This window comes from Dromaius novaehollandiae, chromosome 1 (genome assembly GCF_036370855.1).
Source record: "Dromaius novaehollandiae isolate bDroNov1 chromosome 1, bDroNov1.hap1, whole genome shotgun sequence".
NCBI lineage: Eukaryota > Metazoa > Chordata > Aves > Casuariiformes > Dromaiidae > Dromaius > Dromaius novaehollandiae.
The window spans coordinates 117,346,647-117,371,485 of NC_088098.1; the positions used below are offsets into that span (position 1 = coordinate 117,346,647).

The 24,839-nt window shown below is 40.8% G+C and overlaps 1 protein-coding gene across 1 annotated transcript; it reads left to right on the forward strand.

Moving 5' to 3' along the window:
• Positions 1–1,003: 1,003 nt before the first annotated feature.
• LOC112988207 (trifunctional purine biosynthetic protein adenosine-3-like) lies at positions 1,004–23,984 on the forward strand. Its single transcript, XM_026108510.2, has 21 exons — positions 1,004–1,172; positions 1,828–1,923; positions 2,576–2,750; positions 4,449–4,560; positions 5,192–5,251; positions 6,112–6,237; positions 6,958–7,045; positions 8,466–8,551; positions 9,068–9,236; positions 11,357–11,588; positions 11,724–11,818; positions 12,556–12,665; positions 14,728–14,926; positions 15,480–15,731; positions 16,007–16,159; positions 17,997–18,203; positions 19,248–19,391; positions 19,719–19,849; positions 21,413–21,554; positions 22,746–22,861; positions 23,473–23,984. The coding sequence occupies exons 1-21, from the start codon at positions 1,004–1,006 to the stop codon at positions 23,743–23,745; spliced, it is 3,135 nt and encodes a 1,044-aa protein (XP_025964295.2). The 3' UTR covers positions 23,746–23,984.
• The last annotated feature ends 855 nt before the right edge of the window (positions 23,985–24,839 follow it).

Sequence of the window (24,839 nt, forward strand, 5' to 3'; positions counted from 1 at the left end):
TAATACTGTTTCAGGAACTAGAAACATGATTATTGATATATCACAGTTCTGTTAACATCTTTCCTAAAATATTATACCTCAGTGTCACGCATCTAGCTTCTCTTTTCCTTTGGAAACTATATGATGAACTCAAACCAACGGTCATGATTTCTTGAGAAAAGACTGGTGGCATGTTGCCTGCAAAGCTGGCGTTTTATGATATCTTTAATTCATTAGGTATGTCCTGGGTAAGGACTGGTTTATGCCATTAGCATCTTTGTTAAAGGTCATATTCTGAGATTGTTTTTCTTTCTGACATTTGTCCACATTCAGCACATACAGAAAAATTAAGTTTGCAGATGTGGACTACATTGGGTATGATAATGTTTCTGAAATAAATTAAAACTAATTTGCCTAGAAATATTATTGAGGAACTGTTTTAAATGTCAGTGTACTAGTGAAATTAACAGTTGTTCTTTTATTGAGCATGCTGTTCTGCTGCAGTTACCCTCTTAGCAATTGTCAAAGTACAACATCTGTTGTTCTGAAAACTGTTTTTGCCATTTAATATTGAAAACGTGTATGCTCATGAAAGTTCCTGGATTGACCGCAGTCTTCAGTTTGAATATGCTTCTCTGGAGAGTTACCTGGAGCATTTGTATGAAACTTTCTGTCCTGTCCTGTCCTGTCAATACTCTGTAGTAGTTGCATGAAGGACTGGATGAGAACTAGCCAAGATAAGGTTATGTCATCCTGGATACTTAAGAAAGGAAATCTTGACTGTGCTGAAACAAGTGGAAAATTTCTCAGTTTACTAAAATTTCACAGAGACCACAATTGTTGTGGTCTCTGTGTAACGCAAAATGTGAATGCAGCAACCATCCAGTGACACTTGTAGTGCAGTCACTTTGTTCTGATGTATATATGTACCTTTCTAATAAGAGCTGGGTAAGTGGCTGAGAGAGATATCATTTATATATTTTTGCTCATTTTTTCATGAAATAAATATATAGTACTCTATGTAATGATTCTCGGTTTGCACAGGTCAATGGCTGATCGGGTGCTTGTGATTGGCAGTGGAGGGAGAGAGCATGCTCTGGCCTGGAAATTGGCCCAGTCCCCACATGTAAAACAAGTGTTTGTCGCTCCAGGAAATGCAGGAACAGCTGACAATGGAAAAATTTCAAATTCAGGTAAAAAGGGAAAAAAGTCAAATTTTCTGCAAGTAATCAGTAATATAGGTGTTGGAGCTGAAGCAAAACTTAACATATTTGAATCGAGTCAGTAGATGCTAATAATAATTATTTTCCTTTACTGGTACCAAAAATTATTTAAGATACTTATTTTTTCTGGATGTTTTGTTTTTGATGATTTTGATTGTAGAACTGCCTGATAAAACATCACACTGTATGTATTTTTAGATACCTTCTCTGGCCCCTGCCAAGGCTGCTCAGCTAATTTTAGCTACATCATGCTCTGGCATTGAAAAATCTTTGCTCAAGTGTTGAACTCTCCTTACGAATTTACGATTTCATTTTTTAAAGGTGTTAGTCTATTATGATAAGCAGCTTTTAAAAGCTTATATTGATTACATGTAGCAAATAGAATATAGTTAATAAGTTAGTGGTTGTATATTAAAAACAGTGCAGATTGGAAATGTTCACTATTCATTCTGGACTCTGTTATTAATGTATTGTTTGTTTTACTTTGCCCTTCATGGGCTGCAGTCTATTTCAATATTTTAATCATACTACTTAGGGCGATGGAACCATGACATTCTCATGTTCCATCTGTTGCTTAAGCTTTGTACTGTACTGTAACTTAATTATGTATCCTTTTCCGTTTCAGCTGTGTTAGTCAGCAATCATACTATTGTTACCCAGTTCTGCAAAGATCATAACATTGGACTTGTGTTAGTTGGACAAGAAGCTCTTTTGGCAGCTGGTAAGGCTGAAATAAATTATCTTGATGGTAAAAATCATAACCTTGAATTCTGCTTTAAAATGATCTTACTAAGATCATAAGCTGCACACTGCCATAATTAAACTGAAAGATGCAAGAAGGAGGTTTCCGGTATTTTGTAAATGTAAGCTGTAATCACCTTAAACTTTCGGCTTGATAACTGTATGCTGCTTTTTATACAATGGAAATTGTCAGGGGAAATTATGCAGAATCAAGAATCTGTAATGACTACAACTATTCTTGTGTGTTCTGCTGTGCTTTCCTTTATACAGAGTTTCCTGCAATAGTCCTAAGGTTGTTGCTCTGTGCAACCCCACACCAATCATTACTAGCACTGATTATAATGTGTTGCAGTAAGATCTCCATGACTTAAGTAGTGAACAGAAGTACTAGGCAGTTCCAGCTGCAGTCATGGGGTGCTCACAGTGATGATACTTAGTAAAATGAAGAGCTGAAGACGTCTTAAAACCAAGTGGTGAAACAGATCGTTGGATGTTCAGAACATTGTTTTAAGGAAGAATTAGCTCTTTAAGACAACAAAGAGCGTGACAGGTTGCTGGAATTTCATTATATCAGAATGACTTGGATGTTTCTGAACAGATGGCTTTGTTCTTTTGGTATTTTTGATAATTAGGGATTGTTGATGACTTGAGAGCAGCTGGAGTTAGATGTTTTGGACCATCTGCAAAAGCAGCCCAGCTGGAGTCCAACACCAGTTTTGCCAAAGCCTTTCTGGATCGGCATGGGATCCCAACAGCAAGATGGAAAGCCTTCACCAATCCCCAAGAAGCTTGCAGGTTTATTACCAGGTAACTATTTTGACACTAGAAATGCCTTCTCTGTCAAGTTATCTATACGCTTGGCCTTAACCCATCACAGTTGCCTAGAACTAGTGAGGAAGTACTTTCTTTTCAAACATTGAACTTTTCAAGTAGCTACTGATTATTATTGAATTAGATTTTTAATCAGAGACAGGATGGTCAAGGTGCGGGGCACCTGAGCAAGTTGATTTTTCTGTTCACAGATCACAGCTTTTTCCCTTTGATCAGCTTCTCAAGGATGCTGTTTAGCCATTTAAAAGAAAAAATGTTTTGCAGAGAAAAATATTTCAAAAAATCTTTCTGTAACTGTGTTCTGTAAGGGCAAGGGTCATTTCTACAAAAACAAATAGCAAAATATATCTGTGGTGTGGTTTGGGGAGGACTGATCAAATACTCATAATGTAAGGATCACACTCTTCTTCATGGCCAGACAGCACCTCTCTTACATGTGGAGAGAAATGTAACTGCGTATCTCTGCAATTGCTTTGAGCAGTCATGCTTCTGGAGTCATTGGGGGTCCTTTGTGACAGTAACTTACTGCTGTGGCTGTTTTGGTCCAGAGCAGTGATAGTCCACTGCTACAGAATAAAGCAGCTGCCGTGTTCAGCTGCATCTACACTGCTCTGTGGCTGTGTATTAGTTTCATAGGCTGCTTGTCTTTGCTATTACGTATTTCATGTGGTGTAATCTGGTGGAAGTTTTTAACAAAAAACAAAACAGCCTTATCTCTGACTTTGTTGAGACTTGCTCTGTTTAGAATGAATATAAGAACATTTAGTCTGTATTATTGCCATATGCAGAAACATGCCAACAATTTGTACTTCCATAAGTATGCCTAAGACTCAAAAAGAAATACTGTATTTCAGGTGGGCACACCAAGCTGTGGAGGAAAGGAGCTCTGTGTGAGCAGCTCTATGGCTACTTGTAAAATCTAGGGTTGAGATTGATCCTAGTATAAATCATAGTGTGGAAAGGAGAAGGGAATGAGATGTTGTGTCAGATAATAGTCTGGTAGTGTCATGAATCAGCTCTTCGTCAGAGACATTTCATTTGACTGTCCACAAACTGGACAGTGGTGAATGCATAAAGTGTAGTTAAAATGTCACACAGCCCTTACAGTCCTTTTTCTTTTCCCCTCCAAACTTAGTTTGTGTTCAAGAGTGGAACAGTGGAACAGTAGAACAATTTTGGGCATACACTGCTAATATGCTAGTTTTAAAATAAGTTTTACGAGCAAGACCTAACTCAGCCTTAATGTCAGAACCAAAGTATGAGCTTCCATAGTGGTATACAGGATTATGTACTGTAAGTCTGCTGTTGTAAGCCTATAAATCATTTGTGAATTCATCTTTCCAGTCCTATAGCAGGAATAAAATAGTGTCCCAACTCTGGAGAGGAAAAAGAAGTTGTGAGGTGTTCAAGTTAAGTGAGTGGTCCAAGGGTATACACTGAGTTGGTGTCAGAGCCAACAGTAGAATTCCTGCATTTCCAGTCCACACTCCTGTGCTGAGTCAGTAAGAGCCCATTCACCTCCCTGACAAGACGGGTTAGCAGGGAATGTACTTTTCTAATGTGTTACTCCTTGACTGCTCAGAAAAAGAGAAGAAGGAGGCATTCACAATAAAAATGTGCCTTTCACTGGATGCAGTAGGGATACTGGAATCTCACTTTTGCTTTCTTTTAAAGCACAGACTTTCCTGCGCGAGTTGTACGAGCAAGGGGCCCTGCTGCTAGAAAAGAAGTGACTATTGCAGCCAGCAAAGAGGAAGCCTGCAGAGCTGTCCAAGAGATTATGCAGGTGGAGAGCCCTTTATTTAAACAGTGGGAATTCAGTTCTTGATGTTCTGTGCCCTGTGCAGAATGAATTTGTGAGTTCAGCCATAGGAAATAAGTATTTTCAGCACAAATTCACCCATTTGGCTAAGAGCAGGATGGACTTGGAAACTGAATCCATCGAATTTGCACCAAAATTTGCATTGCTGCTGTCTTGCTATATGTATGCTCTAGGCATACTTCAGTCTGCATGTCTGTCAGATTCGATCACTGTGGGACTTTCTCCTTGTTCCTTGTCCTTATGGGCACTGAGGAGTTTCTCTGGGTGGCATCCCCAAATTCTTCATGTTTGTCCCAGACAGTGGACACTGAGCAGGGCTCTGTGGAGTTTGTGTCTGCTCTCTCGTTGCAGCACTGGGTCCCACTTCCCTGCCCCTCCAGCTTTTCCATTTTCCATTGGCTTCTGAAGTCAAATAAGGTATGTTTCAGTGTGCCTTCCTCATCTTTGAGTGAGGTCTGTTAGTTTTGCTCAACATACCAGAATTCAAGTAGGCTGGCCTTTTTTATATACATCCTTTTTTTCTGTCAGAAGAAAGAGAAGAGAGAATTTAGCTAGTAGATGTCATGTTTAGTAACTGAAGATTTTTTCTGTACAGGACAGAACGTTTGGAGAGATGGTTGTCGTTGAAGAACTACTTCAAGGGGAAGAACTTTCTGTATGTGTTCAGCTTTGGTTTGACAGTATGGTCATGTGCTTTTATTCCTTGGTATTATTGCTACTCCGTATGCATAAACACACAAATTTATTGTTTCAAATAGTTCTTGTGTTTTATTTGGCACTTACATAAATGTGCAAGCTAAGCAATTTAATCTCATGTTAATTAATACAAGTTGTGAGTAGAGTTTTCTTCTCTATTAGCCATAAAGTGGCAGTAATTGTGTTCTTTTTAGATGCAAATTAATCTTTTTATAGGGTGACCTAAAACATGCTTGCATGGGCTTGCATGGACCTCTGTAATTCTTGTTACATCATTAATTTTATGCCAATACTTAGTGCCTACTTTAGCGATTTCCTTGCTGTAGGTTATTACTCAGTGGCAGGATAAAACTTAAGCATATATATCAGGGGGCTATATGCTACATGAAGACTGAAAATGAACTCTCTGTGCAAGGTTTGTTCTGCAATGAGAATACCTCACACTCTTTCAGGCCCCAGTCCTGCAAACACAGATGTTTAATTTCAAACATATGAGTAATTCTGTCAAGCTGAAGACTATTCACATGCCTTAAGGTAAGCAAACCTCCAAATGACTGCTAAGTCAAGATATTAATTCACCCAAAAGGAGTTCTTATGAGGGCCATAATTTTTCTCAATTAAAAAAAAAAGAAAAAGAAAAGTTAAATGAATCCTTCAGGTCAGTGGATTTGCAGCACAATACATGGATCCCATTGCTTTCTACATTTGATTCCTATATTTTACTGGCAGGAGAGTCTCAGTCTGTGACCTGCAGTGTTAACTTCCCTTTGAACAGTACACCGTCACTGTGCTTTCTGTGTTGTGTGCATCTCTTAACAGTGCCTGTGCTTCACGGATGGTGTCACTGTTGCCTTAATGCCCCCAGCCCAGGCCCACAAGCGGTTACTGGATGGCGACCAGGGTCCAAACACTGGAGGGATGGGAGCTTACTGCCCAGTGCCTCAGGTATAGCAGTCCTCCCACCTCAGCCTGCGATAAGGGTGATCATACCTGTGGTTAGTGTGTCTCCTTTAGGACCCAGTCCTGTGTCTGTGATATAGGTGGAATTTCTTCTCGAGTTGACTGATGCTTTGCTTGCATAAGTCAACACAGGGCTCAAATGTTCACAGTTGTTCTTTAAGATTTCATGAAGCTGTGTTCTGAGGAACAGTCTCTCTCTTATCTTTTTCATTACTTCTAAGTTTGGTGTTTCTTTGCTCCTATTAGCATTAGTTGAAATGTCCCTGCAAAATTCCAAGCAGGCCTGGAGTCTTTGTATCTTGAATGTAACCTGAGGCTTATTGTTGATTCTTAGAGCCAACTGCATTGTTCTAAATGTGCTAATCAAGTGTGTTATTATTGTGCTTTTCTGTAAGTGCAGAACCAAAACAGCCTTTAGTGTGTACAGCCCAGGTTGCCAGTGTGTCAAATCTCCTTAAAGTCAGCCCTCTAAAGAAGACCTAAGTGTTATTATTGAAAGAAAGAACCATACAAAAAGCCTTAAGAGGCACAGCATTAGTGTGTCTGTCATTAAGGCAGCAGCACCCTGACACAAGGACCATGCCAGATAGGGATGGGACAGCAGGAAACATAGCTGAGGCATCACTTACCCTAGTAATTCCAGATCCTGTGGGCTAGTCCTGCAAATGTCATTCCTGTCTCAATCAGTTTGATGTTGATCATCAGGTTCCAGAAGTTCTTCTAGAGAAAATCAGTGATGCAATCCTTCAACATGTTATTGACAGTATGAGACAAGAAGGAACAGCATATGTAGGTAAGTAAGCATTCAATTGAAAACAAGATAAAGTTATATCAAGGTAATTTTCATTGTTACATTGGAATTCCAAATAATATTTGTCAAAAAAAAAGAGAGAAAAGTTCATTTTTCATGCAGTGTTAACCCTCACTGGTTTGGTTTATAGCTCCTTTAGAGAGAAGAACTTTCATTTTTCTTCCAGATGGCATTTTAGGAGATTTATCATGCCTGTTTTGTTTTTTTTTTCATAATGTGCAGACACTGGAGGGATGGGTTATTAGCTAGAAAACAAACCTCAGCTGGAATGTGGGAAATTTGTAAACAGTGTTAACCAGTGGGAGCCTGCATTTGATTGCTACAACTGTTACTTTCAAAAAGAAATGAATCCCAGTAGCTAGAAAATATTCAATCTGTAGAATATTGGGCTATAAAACATATTGTATTTTTGATTAAATAATTTTTATTTTTGAAACAGTTGCAGCCAGACCCTTTGTTGTTCAAACTATAATTTATACTTAAATTTGGTTGTACTGTTCACTCCTATATACAGTAGTGAAGATTTTCTTAAGATCTTGGTCTTAAGACTGTTTTGAAAAAGGGAGCTGATGCTCACAGCTGTCATTTCATGCAAGTGACTGCTTTTGGTAGTGAAGAGTATGAGGATACCATATATGTAGAGTTGGGTTCCAGTCTCAAAACATGCCAAGTATCGTCTGCTATTTGGTAACTTTTTTTACGGTGCTGGAATCTGCAGTAAGAAATCAGTGGTTGTTGAGTATTTTCAGGATGATGTTGGAGGACCCGATGCTTTGTAGGGTTAAATATTTAACACTTGTAATTCTCTGAGGATTTGTTGCCTGAATATACAACGGAAGGCCTATTTTAGATTATCATGTGTGTGTATTGCAGCAGAAACTGCAAAATACCAATTTCAGTAAGTTTTGCTTATTTTTGATGGTTAGTATCTGTAGTGAATTTTGGTTTGGCACTTCTGCCTGAAATTCAAAAATATTTATACAAAACGATAGTGCACTTTATGGTAAAAAACACCAAACCAATACAAAAAAGTACAAGGCCTGCCTAATGGGGTTCTGTGGGAACTGTTATTTTTCATCCTTTCAATTCATTTTGATCTCTGAATGCCTGAAATTAGAGGACTGTAGCAGAAGGCAGAACTTGCTTTCTGATGCAGAAAGGTTGCTTTCTGTTTTATTCAGTCTAATATGTGATAAAGCACTCCTCATGTTGCTGCTAGCCACTTCGTTGGCTAGTGTGGAATTATTATGGCCCGAGTATAACTACTTGTAGAATCCCTGCTGCTAAATCCATACAATTTGAGAAATACATCCCACATTCCAAAATATTTTCATGCATTTTAAGGAGTTCTTGAAAAATAAGTGTTTAAATTCAACTGCTTGGCTGTGTTCTTTCTGTTCAGGTGTGCTGCAAACAGGATTAATGCTTACCAAAGATGGCGTGAAAATTTTAAACTTTAAGTGTCAGTTTGGTGACCCTCAGTGCCAGGTGAGTGAGAGATACCAGAAACTTAAAAATGCTTCATTTTTCACCTCTGACTATTCTGGTTAACTGCTAAAGAAACTGAGTAATGTGTTTAGATTTATGTCTTCTGTCTCCTCAACATGCAGATCCGAATGAGAATGTCTAAGACAATGTATGTGGTAACTTAAAGTTTTGGCTAGTCAGCTTCTGTGAATTAATTAGTTAAAGAATTTAAGTTAAGCTGTTGCTCAGATTTTATTTTTCTGGATGGAAACAGACTGAGGGGGGCCTAGATTCATATTCCTTCTACATAATCTCCCATGTTGTGTTGTGAGTTTTTACATGTTCAAAGAATTGCTGCAAATTAATGCTTGCTGATATTTTCCACATCTACAGATATAGGAAAATACAGTATATTCAGTTTAGCAGATACAGATTTTCTCTGTATACTGATTTTTTTTTAAGTTACTTCCCTAAGTTGAATTTGAACAAGTCAGCAAAATAAGAATTAACTCCTATCACTCTCCAAATTGTTTGCAGGTAATTCTTCCACTGCTTAAAAATGATTTTTATGAAGTGATTCAAGCAACGATTGATGGCAAACTCTGTAGCTTCATGCCAGCCTGGTCAGAAAATAGTACGGCTGTGTGTGTGGTCATGGCAAGTACAGGATACCCCGGAGACTATGACAAAGGCATGGAGGTAACAGGTAACTTCAGTAGGTTGTTTACTATTTAATTTCAGCCTAACACTTCAATAAGTTTGAATTTACCTTCTCCCAGAAAGTTATATTGCTTTTCTCCATCCCCCATCACACAGTCATCAGAATCTGCCTTCATCCGTCATTCTTTATCCTTATGGAAGAGGTAGCTGTTTACTAATATCGTTTAACTGAAATGCATGCCTGACCAAAGTAGCACCAGATCTAGCTATTTAAAATTACATCATTCCAAAAAGATCAAGTTGTAGCTTGTTGCTGAGATAAGAAGGTGGTGGGGCATTACGTCCTCCTAGAAAAAATATGATGAGTTCATATGGAGTTCTTCCACAAACTGTGCTGGAAACATGGACCACAGTGTTGTATGCTCATAACTGCTTTTTGCTAGCTTTGCTCCCTCATGGGGAGGTAAGGGTCAGCTTATCTTAGCTAATGCTTGACCAAGCAATAAGGAATTATAAGAAATAGTAAGGCAATTATGTCCTCCATCAGTTTGGTTTCTTCTCTTGTGCCGGCCAGCCAGGGCTGTTAGATGATGGGTGGACAAAAGCATGTGCTGCTGTGTAACCTGTGTAAAAGACAGGAAACCCTTATAGGACCTCCGCTTTATAGGGACTGAAGGGTTTTGCGGAAGGTGGGCATATGGACTTAGAGTAAAATTTATTTTGGGGTTAAAATTAAATTCTTGTGTTTTGATATATAGGATTTTTTTTTTTAATGAGCTGGTTTAAAAAATGGAACTGTTGCAGAACTCTTTCTTTTTCCCCTTAGTTTCTGCCTTGCCAGTCCAACACTATGCATTGTGCAAAACAACCAGAGAGCTGGCCATTTATCAAGGTCAGCTTATTTTTTTGAGAACTCCAGTCACCCTACATCAGCCAGAGAGGAAGTCATGTTATATTGTTTTTCCTTTGTCAAGATTTCTGCTCTTACTTTTCCTTCCCCCATTCTTGTCTTCTAGTTCAGTCACTGACTGTAGTTTGTTTTGTCAGTAATATTCTGAGAAATTGTGCATTTCCGTAACTAAACCCCCGCCCCCCACAACTGATTTAGCCCCTCTGTCAGTGAGCTACCTTTCACTAGTCACACTCTGGAACTTAACTTTTTGCAAGTTGGCATTGATACCTTTAGGAGTGAGATGATACGACTAACCTGCCTGTGATGGTCAAAACAATGAAATTCAGTCCATTCTTTTATTGTTATACTTTTGGCCCCTGGAGTTGTAGGGGTTTTTTTCATTTATTTCTATGTTTTCACATTGTTATCTGCCATTTCAATGGGTTAACAATCATTTTATTCTGGAGTATTCATTAAAATATGATGGGAAGGAGTTAGGTTTACATTGCAGCAAGGCCAGTTAAGGCTCAGCTTTGACCTTGTCAGGGCAGTGATACGGTTCCTTTTCTTCATTTGTAAAATCTGTCTAGCTAATAGCAAGAGGAAAACTAGTTTTTTTTCCAGGGATTGGCAGCAGTTCCTCCCCTTCCCTTAGCATCTTAAAATATGAATTAAAAAAAAAACCAACCCTGAGGACTTTTGCTTTCTTGTAATAGGAAAATACATGGGAATAGAAATTAAAAGAACAAAATATGTCATTAGTTTTAGCCATCAGACAGCCACCTGCAAGTGTTTGTAGAGCATCAGTTGCAAATGTGGTGGGGAATTGTGTGGAGTGGGCACAGCAGGACAGGGTAGTGCTGAGATAGCATGAGCACTAATGATTTAATATCCAGGAGAAGGGAGACTCCAAGCAGTAAATTCTTATGAATTGAGGAATGATTTCATTGGAGAAAACTTTGCACAAATTATTCACAATTACAATATTCAGCACAGTTTTGCCATGTCTCAAAACAGTTATATGTCCTGCTGTCTCTCTTTGATTCCTTATTTCTGTTCGTGTGTGATCTGTGTCCTGGATGGCTGTCTCAGAAGGCAGGCTCAGGGCCAGTGAGCTAGGATACCCTTCACTGGGTAGTGTTTCTCATAGGAAGGGGAAGGTAGAAAGCTTCATTTTTCTTGTCCCTTGACTGAAGAAAGGACTTGAATCTTCATTGCTTTACCAACATTATATGTGATTCAAAATACTCAGAGCACTCCTTTTGCTTCTGTAGGGCTGCTTCAAGCCAAACAGTTAGGGCTGCAGGTGTTCCATGCTGGCACAACGCTGAAGGATGGCAGAGTGGTGACAAGTGGTGGCAGAGTCCTCTCCATCACTGCTGTTAAGGAGGATCTGATGAAAGCATTGGGAGAAGCCAACAGGGGAGTAGCAGCCATACGTTTCAAGGGTGCCACTTACAGGAAGGACATTGGCCATCGGGGTATACGGCTTCTCAAACAGTCTCTGTATGTAAGCAAAGGCACTAGCAGAAATAGATGCTAGTCCAGAGTTTTATGCATATTGTTCGTATTCATGTGATAAATGATGGTCTATGTAGAAAATGTCACTATTGCTGCTAGCATGCCCTTTCCTCTCTGCAGAGGTCTGATATACAGGGAGAGATATGTGGAAGCTGTAACCAGTGATGTTTTGATTCATCAGCCAGACATATCAATTGCAAGTGGTACCAGATCAGGTAAGATTAGGAACTGTCTTTGAATTTTCTCAATATGCTTAATTTTTTCTTAGGAGTTGAACAAACCATCTCCTGGCATTGAAACAGAGCTTGAGAAACTGCACTGGGGTCACCATTAAGAAAGAAAGCTCTTGTTTCTTTCTCATCCTTCTTCCTTTGCTTAATTGGAACAGTTGGCTTCACATAGGGGTTATTGCAGTTGTCCAAGAGCAATCTAGTGAGCAGAGTAACTCATGGATTAATGGAGTAGTTTTGTATGTCACTGGACAGAAGTGGTCCTGCCAGTTGTATATATGAGTACAATATCCAAGCAGTTGTTAGAGTGTGGCTAACAATCACTGAACCTGTAATTTGCTCTTCAGACTGTGGCCTTTACTCTCAGCAATGATCCACTGAGGAAAATTTCATATGTTTTTCCTCCTTTGAAAAATGAACTACATAAAGAAAAAAGGCAAGTGGTTAACAATTTGGTGAATACTTTAACTTTGCTATACACAATCCATAGGTCTGAAATACAGAACAATAAAGATCTAGTTAGAATATCATGAAATACAAGATTTTGGGGTCTGTGCTTCACAAAACCGTGTGTGTTTCTGTCAGTGGGCACACTGCTGTCAATGGACACAGTGCTGTCTTCTTCAGTCAATCATAATTTGCAGTACTTGCCTTGATGAGTGTTTTGGGATGTTTTATTTTCCTTAAAAATGATCCCCCATGTACTTGTTTGTACTTGGCAGGCTGTCATTCAGAAGTAAGAGGTTTTACTGGCTTCTTTGACTTGAAAGCATCTGGTTATGATGATCCTATCTTGGTATCTCGAACTAAAGGCCTTGGACCTAAACAGCAGGTAACTCGCAACTTGACTATAGCAAAGCTCATGTTAGCTTCCAAGACTGTTTTAAATGCCACAGCCTGTTGCATCATCTGCACCTGTATGAGCACTAGAAAGACATTACAAGTCCACCACACTGGCATTTGAACTTCGTAGATGGTATTTGGGCAAGTCCCGTGCTTATGTTATTGATAATGTGGAGGTTCTGGATATTTTGTGATGAAATGATAATAATATATTTAGCCAGGCACTGAGGAACTAAGAACCACAATTTCTGCTATGAAACAGAGGATCCATTGGCTTTGAGAAAGGCCAGTTCAGAGAGGAATTGGTACAGAGAAGTGCTAAGATGATTACTGTCAGGCTGAGCTTAATAAATTGTATTCAGAGAGGCAGTATGATTGCCCCTGTTAGCACAGGGGGGAAGGGTGGGGGAAGGAGACATTGAAGGGGAGTAGAAACCAATAGCTAAAGGATGCTAATTATACAAGAATACAGAGGACAAGTTGAGCCAAGAGCATACTCATAATGGAAAATAGAAGGAGACTTTCAACCATCAGAGGATGGGAGATCTGAAGCTGCCTTTCGCTAGTCAAGAACAGTAGCTTAACTTGTTTCAAGTTGGTATTTATACCTGTAGGAGCAGGATGATGTGGTGTGGCTTCCTGCAGCAGCAGGAGAGTGAACATAGTAATCCAGAAGGTTTTTTCCAGTTTTACATCCTTGAACGCCTCTGAGCATGAAAAACTGATTGGTGCTGGCTCTTGTGAGTCTTTGTTCCTTAAGCTTGGCAGAGAGCTGTTCCCAACTGTGTTTACACAGACCCTTCCCAAGACCCTTCCTCAGCCAAGAAAAAGTTGGCTGGTGCCTATCTGAATTGTTACTGGATCAGTGGGAGGAAGACATTTCAATGCAACAAAAGATGTGGGATGACTGGTTTCCATAGTGCTTCTAAATCCACCAGCCTGTGAAAGAAATCAGGCTTGTAAAGCAAGCTCAGACTTTGTTTAGGTGCTGATATGTTGCCATTTTGAATCTGATGATAGTCTTTATCTGTATTTTCCCGTGCCCATTTATATGTACTGACCTTTTCTGTGCTGGTATAACTGTACTGATGCAGTTTTATCAGTAAAAGGTAGCTACCCTGAGAATTTATCTGTACATATACAATCTTTGTCCTATTTCAGACCCTAAAGTGGTAGCTAACAGTGATAAACTGCACTGTGCAAGCTGTGTGGCAATGGCAGTGTATCTACATCAGCAGTTGACACAAACAGAACTACTTTGGTGTATCCCTGGCAGTGTGAAAACCTCTGTTACAGTGGTTTAAGTGTCAGCACTTTAGAGAAGCCTTCAATCAGGTTTCATTATTGGTAGGATGCAAACACCTTGGTAACTTTTTTAAAACCCAATGGCAGCCTTCCTGAGGGAACTAGGATATTGCATTGTGAAAGACCTGTCTTTCAAGGGAGCCTACAGACCAGGCCCATGTTATCCTCTACAACATGAGATGCCTGGGATCAAAAGACTCTTTGAGGAGGGTGAGACTGAGGAATTTTCTACATTATGGACTTGAAGAAGAAAACTATGTAGTGACATTCTTTGAGTTTTGCTGTGTAGCCCAGTGAAATTAGTAGGTAAAAGTACAGCAGAACACACAGTGATGTTTGAGCAACCTGGCCTTAATTTTGGAAATTGTTAGGATGTACTGTAGGTTGGATGCCCCAGGAATTTCCAATTGCTTTTAGACATCTCTCATTGCAGATTGACATAATATTCCAAAACCCAGTCAAACAAGCAGTCAACACAAAATGAGAGTTTCCAGGTAGGTAGAGCTAGAATTTGAATTAATGTTTCAAAAAACAAAACAATTTTTTTTCTCTGCAAGAAAATGAGCTGGTTTCTCTACATTTAAGACAGATGATCTACTAGATATCTTCTGTGTGTATTTTCTGTTGTGATTCTTATCAGGGAGAAGAAGATTCCTGCTTAAATGACTGACCAGTGTTTATTTGACAAGGAGTCTGTATTTTACATATCTTTTGTCACCTCTGCTGGTTCCCACCATATTTTGCAGATTGCACAAGCATGTAAAAAACATGACTCCATAGGTCAGGACCTGGTTGCCATGTGTGTCAATGACATGTTGACTCAAGGAGCAGAGCCCCTCTTCTTTCTCAGCTATTTTGCCTGTGGCAAACTTGATGTTGAAGTGACTCAAACAATCGAAGAAGGAATGGCTGAAGCTTGCAAAAATGCAGGATGTGCTTTTCTAGGTATGAACACTCCTCTTCTGCTTTGAGTTTTTAAGTTTCTGATGTTGAAATGATTATTAGTGAAATAAAATTTGTAGGCAGAAGCAGTATGTGGCATTAAAACAGTTGGTTTATGTTTTGAAAAAACAGGCAAGCCTTTGGGCTCAAACTCTCCTTCGTCTTTAAAATGGGTCAGCAGGGAAAAACGGCTGGTTTTTGCCATTCACACATTTGGATCCTGACTCCTCCTTATTTATCCTTGTACAGAGGAGAACCTCGCATTCTTGAAGTGCTAATATGTTTTCACTCCCTCTCTGATGTTTGCTCATAGCAGGGAGGTGTCAGATAAGTAGCATTAAATTAAAAAAGGTTTTGGTAACTTCATGAAGCTTTGTTTTGCTGAAGCCTTTAGATAAGAAACCAAGAAGGATTTTTAAAATGTATCTGAATGTGCATGATTGCACATCTCTACAGCAGTCCTGGATACGTTGCCTATATTAGAAGATGCCATAGATTTAAAGTTAATATAAAACACATTTACAGCCAGTGCTGACTGCTTTCTTTCCCCACTTAGGCAGGGAGGTGGCTGAGATAACTGGCATGTATTCTTCTGGAGAGTATGATCTGGCTGGCTTTGTGGTTGGCGCAGTGGAGCGAGGGCAGATGCACTTGGGGCTGCAGAGAGCTGATGAGGAGGATGTGCTTATTGGACTGGCCTCCTCTGGGATTCATGGCCGTGGCTTTAGCATCATAAGGAAGATTCTCTTAATGTCCTCCATACGTTATTCCTCTCCAGCACCTGGTGGATGTGGTGGCAAGACTCTAGGTATAATATCTTTCTTAAAAGCAAACCTGCAAATGAACTGAGTTGAGACATTTTCATAACTAGATACTGCCAAAAGTTGTTTATTTCAACGTGGGTTAGGTTAGTCTTCTGGGTAGTCTTGCCTCCTCAGTTTTGGAAGAGTGGGCCAGCAGTGTTTGCCACTTGCTAGCGCTGTGTGCCACAGAAAGCAGAAGGGAACCTGCTCAGAGAAGCACTCCCAATAAACACTTAAGGACTTTTAAGCAAATTGATTACATTGTCACTTACATTTGCAGGAGAAATACTGCTGACTCCAGCAAAAATGTACAGTCAGTCTCTGCTTCCTGTCCTTCGCTCAGGGCACGTGAAGGCTTTTGCCTTTATTGCTGAGGAGGGGTTGCTGGAGGGAATCTCCAGAATCCTTCCAGAACATGTCAGCGCAGTCCTTGGTAAGTGTCAAAGATGAACATTTCTGTTTATTTGACAACGTTTATATGTGGCATGGATCTGATTTTTCAGCTTCAGTTATAAAGGCACTTGGAAGCATATGTCTGTAAGTTGGAGACTGAATGATCCAAAGTCAATGCTTTTCCAAGCAGCATGCCCAAAACATTCCTATTTTAAGTAAGCATCAGCTGATATGTACCACCTTCTTGTTAGAGAAAGGAAATTTGAGGAGAGTGTTTAGGCAGCTCCTCTAGGACAAAAGGACTTTCTTGGTCAAGACAGTTTTGAGTCATGACTTTTCTTTAAAATGTTAGGAACTTGTCCAGAAAGTGATGTCACCCCACTTTTTAAAATGTCTCAGTATCTCCCAGATGTTTTGCCTAATATCAGTCAAGTTTTCCAGGAAAATTGTAGTCTGACATAGAAGCTTGCCTGTGCAATTTCAGGTGGATTGATTTCAGCTCGACAAAGTGTGAGATTCAAAATCAGGCTCATAATGTGGAAGATCTTGCATCAAACTTAACTGGAAAAAACAAGCATCTCTCTATCTTGTAATTTCTCTCAGCTAGAGCTAACAGTAACTTTGCCTCTGCTACTGAACAGCTGAGCCAAAAAAACAGAAACACAAATGCTAAAGACAAACCAAAAAGACAAGAAGCAGAGACAGAAGAGGAGACCGAGAGAGAAAAAAATCTGCCCCACATAGAAAGCATTGCGCTGATAGCTCACAGATAAGAACTGCCTCTGTAAAAGTCACAGTGTGAGTCATTTAATGGAATTTTATTGTAGGAGGTAGCTTCCCCATTGCTAAAACTTTCATCTTGGTTTCTTTGAGAAATTTGATCTGTTCAGCATCCCCAAATCTACAGGAATCAGGTATCAGGCAACAGATTACCGTGTGACATCTTTAGCTAAGGAGGAACATTTCCATTGCAGTTGAAATTGGGAAAAGCATTCATAAGTTCGAAACAGTAAAAACAAATATGTCCATGAGAGTCCAAATCTTGCAGGTGGGGGAGGGTGTGTGTCTGTCTGTCTTGCACTAGAATGAAATTAGAAAGGGGTAAAATAAACCCAGGTTACTAAGATGGTGCCCAGCTTACTGGTGCCTGGAACCACACACAAGATAACAAGCCCTAAGGCTTGTTAGAATTTTCTAAAATGAAATCAGGATAGCAAATTCGTGGCATCAAGCTTTCCACAGACAACCAAAGGCCATGCCTGCATGAGTAGGGTCACTGTGAAATCCCCTCCATGCTTCCCATTCATGTGTAGATCACTGTGCCCTGCTCTGCTTTGCAACCTAGCACAGCCTCAAAGGCCTCTGGTGAAGTTCCATGTCTGCAATCAGTTCTGCCTCCACTCAGCTGCTGAGTTGTGGTTCTCCAGTCTGCCCATCAACACCCCTGAGTAAACACTCTTACACTAACTATTGATTCTTCAAAACAGAAAAGCAGGAACTGCCTAAGTAGTTCAAAGAAGCCAGAGATTATTTGTGCCACAGCTCCTTTATCTGTTATGGAAGAGGTGCTAGTGATCTGTTATTTAGTCCTTCTGGCTGATAAGGAATGAGTGCATTTTAATTCACCATCATGTCCTACGTGGTCTCATGACAAAGCCTAGAGAAGTCTTAGCTTGCATAAATTATGTCTAGAAACCTCTTGCTAAACAGCACCCATAAACCTGAGTGGAAGTTGGCTAGTGTCCTCCTTGGGCAGTATTCTTAAAATAGAGAGAATTAGTCTCTATCAGCTCTTCTATGATACTGCCGTCATTGTATATAATAAAAATAGATAATGAACAGTTGTGCTGACCCTGTACAAATTGTAATCTTTTCAGATGCTCTCAGTTGGAAGATTCCTGACATATTTTGCTGGCTTTACAAAGAGGGAAACCTCTCTGAGGAGGAGATGGCTCAGACATTTAATTGTGGGATTGGTGCAGTCTTGGTTGTGCAGAAGGAGCTGGCTCAACATGTTCTCAAGGATATACAGAGGCATGAGGAAGCCTGGCTGATTGGGAAAGTTGTTGCCCCTTGTCACACAGGTTAGCAGGAGTTCTAATTGGAAGTGAAGACAAAAAAGTGTCAGTGGGGTATGGCTTCATTCAAAATGTAACACATTCTCCTGTTCCCCTCTTCAGAGGGGTTTCCAGTAGGCCCTTAGAGATGCACAGTTTAATTTATTTGTCAATACAAGGTAAGTTATTTTAGAGTGTGATTGTGGAAAGTGATGAGCATTTCTTGGGAAGTACCAGTTGTCCTCAGTTCTGTAGGCGCTGAGGAGTCCCCTTATTGCAAGGTTTGTGTAGTTCAGATCTTTTCCCTGTCATTTCATTAGGGTGAAAACTAGTTGGCACCCTTCACATCTAGATTTCATTCTTAAATACAGTGAGAAGTGAATAAGTTGTTACCAGAGTGGCGTTACTTGAACAGTGTCTTACCTAGGTACCTGCTTGAGACTAGAGTAAATCCCTCTCATGACTGTGTGTAGGACTCTAACATTATTTAGTGGATTATATTTTACCACAATCACTGTAATCAACCCACCTCCTTTCCAGTCCTTTTCCAACTCACATGGATCCTGTGTAAAGATCAAGGCTAGGCCATAGTTGTGTATAGTCATATATGATGGTAAGTCTTTGTTCTGGTATGTCCACTGACTGACGTTCAGTAAGACATGAGCAAAAACCCCTCTGGTCCCCAAGCAGCTTGTGGAGCAGTTTGGGCAGCCAAAAGGAAACCTCAGCTCTGTCAGCATCATTTTCATTTAATTTTGCAGTATGAAAGAAGAAGGAAGATGGGTGTAAAAGATGGGGACAATCCTTGAAGAGATTATGCCATACCTAGTTCCTTGCAGACAATTCTGCAAGTGAGTAACACAAAAGAGATCAGCACAACTACTTGTGTGAGCTGGTTTTGTGTAGTAAATGTAGTAAACTCTGTAGTTGAGTTAGCATTGGCATAAAGTCATTGCTGATAGGTTTTCTCTTGATTGAAACTTCTCATTAGTGAACTATACAAAGTAGATTTTGATGGGAAAATAAAACTGGAGGTGTTTTATTTGTAACGCATTCCTCACATATCTGAAGGAGGTTCTCGCATCAAAGTCAAGAATCTTCTTGAAGCTCTGCAGCTGAGCAGCACCCAACGTCTGCTGAATAATGCTGATGGAGAGAGTCCACACCAGCCCAGAAAGAATAAAGTTAAAGTAGCTGTTCTCATCTCTGGAACAGGTGAGCTTGCATTTATCATCACACAGGAAAACACCTCTACAAAGGAGAGGTTGAATTCAGCCCTGATGTAGGTGCATCCACCTTCACTTTTTTTCAGTGGAGTCTATGGAGCCTTCTAAAACCAGGGCTGCATTTGGACCAGAAGTCAAGAAGATATCCTGTACTGCTTAACTAATGAGCATTATTAGTGCACAGATTCCTTAGTCCTCTTCTATTTGCTCAGTTTTCGAAACCAAGTTTTTTGTGATATAAATGGAACTGAGAGCCACTTCTCTGTGATGTAAATGCTCGTCTATTTCATGAATGTTTATTCTCTCTTTATTTGAGGCACAAACCTTGCAGCGCTCATCAGTTATGCAAAAGAACCAGGCAGTTTTGCAGAAGTTGTCCTTGTCATCTCCAACAAGTCTGGGGTAGAAGAACTACGAAACGCAGCCCGGGCTGGAATTCCCACCAGGGTAAAGGCACCCCTTTTCTTTCCTTTTTCTCATCAGCTCACACATACTGAACCTGTAGATCTTAATGAAATGGTTGATATGAATTCATGTTTTACATTTTCATGTGATAAGCGGTTGTAGTATGACGTTGTCAAAGCTGTCAGTAGAGACAGAGCTGAAAGCTGCAGGGACCTAACACAGTGCTCACTGGAGTCAGTGAGTGTCTTTCACTTCTCATCAGTGAGCCTTACAGTCCACATTTAGGAAGGCACTTAAAATGAGTATGTGTCTACATTTAGAGATGATGTGCTTAAATCTCACTGAAATCAGTATGCTTACATTCTACTTTTACAAGTGCTTTGCTGATTTGGGACTGAGACCGTAGCCCATGCAGCTTACAATTTTAACAGAAATTGGTAAGACTTCTGGCTCTGTGAAACACATAAGCATGTTGTCTCCTTGGCTGATCCCTTCTTAGAAAGATTTGTCTTATGTTGTGCTCAGTCACTTTCAGTGGCACCAAATAAGTCTCAGTCTCCTACCTTTGGTCAGTAAAGTAGCACTTTGTCGTGGGCATTTTCACTGGTTTGTTTCGTAAAACAAAGCTGCAGACAGAGAATCACATCATGTCATTGCATTTGGCAAAGTGTAGAACATGTAGAACTCATCCTTCTGACACTTAAAGATTTTGAACAGTTTTCATTTGTGCAGCTCTGTTCAGATGGGAATAAATGCTGTTAGAGGCTCTCTAGGCACTGAACAGTTTTCAGCAGGCTTCCCTAACAGCTGAGTTGGATACATTGTACATTTTTTCTGACAGTATAAAGACTCATCTCTGGAAAAAAAAGTTAGGTTATGTCAAAATTCATTCAAATTTTTTACATGTAATAGTGTGACAGCTTTGTTATCCCCTTATTTGAATATCTTTGTGAACAGAGTCAGGAATGAACACTTATCTTGGGTGCCTCAGCTAAGGGGAGGAGTAGGAATGAAACAAGACTCAACTCCTACCATTACACAGAATGTCTGGTCAGTTTGTTGTCTTTCTAGATTTGAATTGTTCAAATTTTGTGAATTTTTTAAATTTCACATCATAAAATTCATAAATTTCATGAATTTTCATTTCAGTAAGCAACTGTAGAAAGATCATGTTGCTGAGTCATTACTATTTTACATTGGTCTTTGGCCAGACAATCTGGAGTGAGAGGTCAGTATCTTCTCACATCTTCTTGATGTGTTCCCTCTTATTTCCTGCCCCCCCACCCCCGTACTGCACTACCCATGTGTTTCTCTTTTCATACTTTGCTTCTCTTCATGCAGACTTTCTGCAGGTACTGGAAAACGTCCTGTGCAGAACAGCCTGTGTTAGCTAGCAAGCAATTTGGGTGTTCCCAGGAATATTTACATGAGTGTTATATGAATTTATGTGTATGTTATATGAATAACATACAAACTTACAGCTCCTGAAATCCTCAAGTGCCCTGGAATTAATGTTTTCTTTTGACTTTGTTGCCCATGCAGCTGCTGCTATTTGCATAAAGTTACTTTCCTTGATAGGGCTTTTGTTGTGTTTTAATGTTTTAGGTGATTGATCATAAGTTGTATGGGAGCCGCTCTGAATTTGACAGCACAATTGACCGAGTTCTTGAAGAATTCTCTGTTGAACTGATATGTCTTTCAGGATTTATGAGAATTTTGTCTAGTCCTTTTCTCAGAAAATGGAAAGGTAAGAAATTATAATTCTATAAAGGAGAAAGGAAAATACAGATACTTGGTCTTGCCAGAAATACACACTAGTATTTTTTCATCTTGCATGTAAATCTCTCACAGCCTTGCTGACACTGAGTAAGTCTTCTCTGCATCTGGTTGCACATAGATCAGTAGGGCTACCGCATGCTTCTGTTCATTCCAGTCAGTGGGACTGTGCTAGGAGTCTGGCTGTGCAATGGCAAAGACACACCCTGTGCTGGCATAATGGGTAACAGAGGGGAAAATCATTGTCATGGAGTTGGTCTGTCTGTTTTCCTACTGGAGAGGAGAAATGCCTATGGAGCAGGTGGAAGTTTGGTTGTCTGCATTAGCGTGATAGGCAGCATAATTGTGTCATTTGTCAAGGAGCTGTGCAGAAGTTGTCCCCTGTAGTTATTATGCAGAAAAGTGGGAGGGAGACTGATTTCTCAGTGCATCTCCCTCCTGTGTTGCCATAAGAGCTGCACAACATAGCACTGCTCCATACTGTGTGCTGGAAATAACACTATGAGAGACCCTGAATAAGTGTAGCTCTCCTGTGTTCCCTTACGCATGCTCTGGGCCAGCAAAGGAGGGCCACATTCCTGTTGCCTCTTGGCGCTGAGTCAGTGTTCAAGCCTTGCTCAGAAGTTACTCACTCGCTATTCAGATTACACTTGGACAGGCTCCTTTGGGAATTACATTTCCTGTGAAAATGATTTCCATCTGTGCAGTGGCTGAGCATGAGGCTGCAGAGTATGAAGTCCTCAGTTTCCAAGCCCCTCATCTGCAGCACTAGGGCTGGTCACTGGGGAAGGGAGAGAGCCTTACGATTTCCAGCTGCCCATCCTCTGCTGCAAAAGCAAATGAGATCCTTGGTGTTAACTGAAACGTGTTTGCCTGACCAGTGCCAAAGCCTGTACACTGTCACTTGTGTCCCTAGAAAAGTAATACCTCCTCAGATCAGACTAACACTTCCTTAGATTTCCTCAGAGATCTTAACACCACTTGTATTTTTGCTTTTTAAGCTGAACATGGTCTGTTATACTCTGAATGCTGTTGGGACCATTTGAACTCTTGAGCAATGCCAGATGCTATTGTTTTGAATTGATGATAACATCTCACTTTTATTTTTAAAGGAAGTTCAGTTCAAATTGATTTTTTTTTCTCCTCCCAAACTGATGCCTAGGGAAAATTTTGAATGCTTCCCCATCACTTTTCCCACCAAATAAAGGTGGAAATGTCCGTCAGCAAGCCCCGCAAACAGGCCTCAAAGTCACAGGCTGCACAGTGCATTTTGTCCTGGTAAGTGTCCTCTTGCCTAACGGTATGTAAGTTATGGAAAAAGATTTTTTTTTCTTTCCTTTCTGAAGGCAGAAGCAGGAAGAGGTAAAAGGAGTGTGTGAAAATCCTGGGAAAGTTACCAGTAGAAACAGGAAGGTTTGGGAGTTACACTTCGTTTGGAAAGACAACTTGGGACTGGGGTGGCCAAACATCAGGCCAATATAGCAGCACCAGGGAACCCTCTGAAGCTTTACTCTGTGTGTTTGGGGAGGACCTTTGCAGGCCCTGCCCCTTGATGTCATTTTGTTTGTCTTGTTTCTAACCCCTTGCTCCTTTGCTTGTGGCTTCCCAAGGTCCTCTCTTCTTCCCTCGCACTACTGGCTTTCTTCAGTCTCCCCTACCCTCAGCAAACTGCCCTCTGCATCTGCTGACCAATGTCTCTCTTCCCACTCTACCCCCTAATTTGTGGGTGGCAAGCCTTTCCAGACTTACTTTCAGCCTCCTGCATGCAACTGCAGATGCTCTCACTGATATACCTCATGAGACCTTCTCTACACAATCTACATCATCCATAACTTTCCTGACACTGTTAACCAGCCTTTCCTAAGAGACTTTCAATATCTCCATTTTAGGAGGAATCTAGTCCAAAAGCAGTGATCCACCAGGAGCCTGTGTCTGTGAAGGCAGATGACACTGAGGAGACACTGTCAGAAAGGGTTAAAGAAGCTGAGTGCCGGGCTTTTCCCATTGCCCTGCAGTTGGTGGCCAGTGGAGCAGTGCAGTTAGGAGCTGATGGTAAAACCTGCTGGAAACAAGGGGGCCAAAGTTTGTGTCTTCAGGAAGAGAAGAGAGGCTGCGCTTCCTTTCTTGTGACTCCGGAGCCACGAGACAACAACGCAGTGTAGCCAGGTTAAGGAGAAGTTTGCTTTCTTCTTGTCTTTCCTTCCTGCTTCCTTCCCTTGGATATGCTTCTCTTTGACTTCAGGCATATCAGTCTCGCAAGTTTCCATTCTGAGCTGTGATCTATTTCCTGTAGCTTACAGGTTTAGTTACACTTCTTTTGCAAAATTGGCTGGGAAGCCAAACTGTCATTTCAGATTTTGAATTTCTTTGTTCTGTTTTTTGGTCTATAAAGAAGATACTGTGTTGTAAATCAAAGAGGGCGGTGGGGGGTTAAGCTGGGAAGATGGCCTAATGCCTCAGAGGGAAATTAATTCTTTTGAAGGATCAGTATTTTTTGGCTGTATCACATTGCAGAGCACCCAGAACTAAACAAAGCAACCACAAACTGGAGCTGTGCTGCTGCAAGAGGATGACCAGCTCCTTTTGGATGGAAAAGGCCAAACATGTCAGGACAGGTCAGAACTGGGACCCAGCCTGGCACGAGGAGGGGGGTGACAGGGACACCTGTGTAGTTCCGTGGGAAGAGGTGGGAGCCTATGAGGACCTTGTCCTTGTGAGCCCCATCACTGTGGGAGCTCCTCAGGGCATGGAGGGGAGGAGGACGTGTAAACGTGTGCGCCAGCATTGGAGCCAGCATTAACACCAGGTTCCTTGTAAGGAGGCGGTTACAAATTCTGTTAGAAAGAGCACGCGGTGGTGACACAAGCCACGGAAAAGTCAAGGTGTCTGTAGGGGGAAGAGGCCCTGCTGATCTCCTCCCCTGGGGCCAAGCCCATGCCCACAACCCTCAGACCTAACTGGAGCCATTGAAGACATCCCTTTGCTCCCTGATGCTTTAGCATCACCACCAACTCCTGTGAGCTAGAGTATTCGTGCGAACTCAGCGGGGTTAGTACAGAGCACCTCCAGCTGCTGCTCAGCCTTTGCCCTGGAGCAGACAAGGAACGCTTCCTGGGTTCCCGGGGCTTTGAGCTGGCAACCGTAACCTCCAGGAGAGGTGCAGTAACAAATGTTTGGGGCCAGCCGCAGCTGCTTGCAGGGTGGACATGTAGAGAGGGTCTGAGGTAGCTAAAAGCCAAACAGTGGCACTGAATAT

Excerpts from the sequence above, each read along its gene's own strand:
- LOC112988207 (XM_026108510.2), top strand. The coding sequence starts at position 1,004 with ATGATTCTCGGTTTGCACAGGTCAATGGCTGATCGGGTGCTTGTGATT. Across the intron at positions 2,751-4,448 it reads GCTTGCAGGTTTATTACCAG|CACAGACTTTCCTGCGCGAG; the intron begins GTAACTATTTTG and ends TTTCTTTTAAAG. Across the intron at positions 9,237-11,356 it reads CAAAGGCATGGAGGTAACAG|GGCTGCTTCAAGCCAAACAG; the intron begins GTAACTTCAGTA and ends TTGCTTCTGTAG.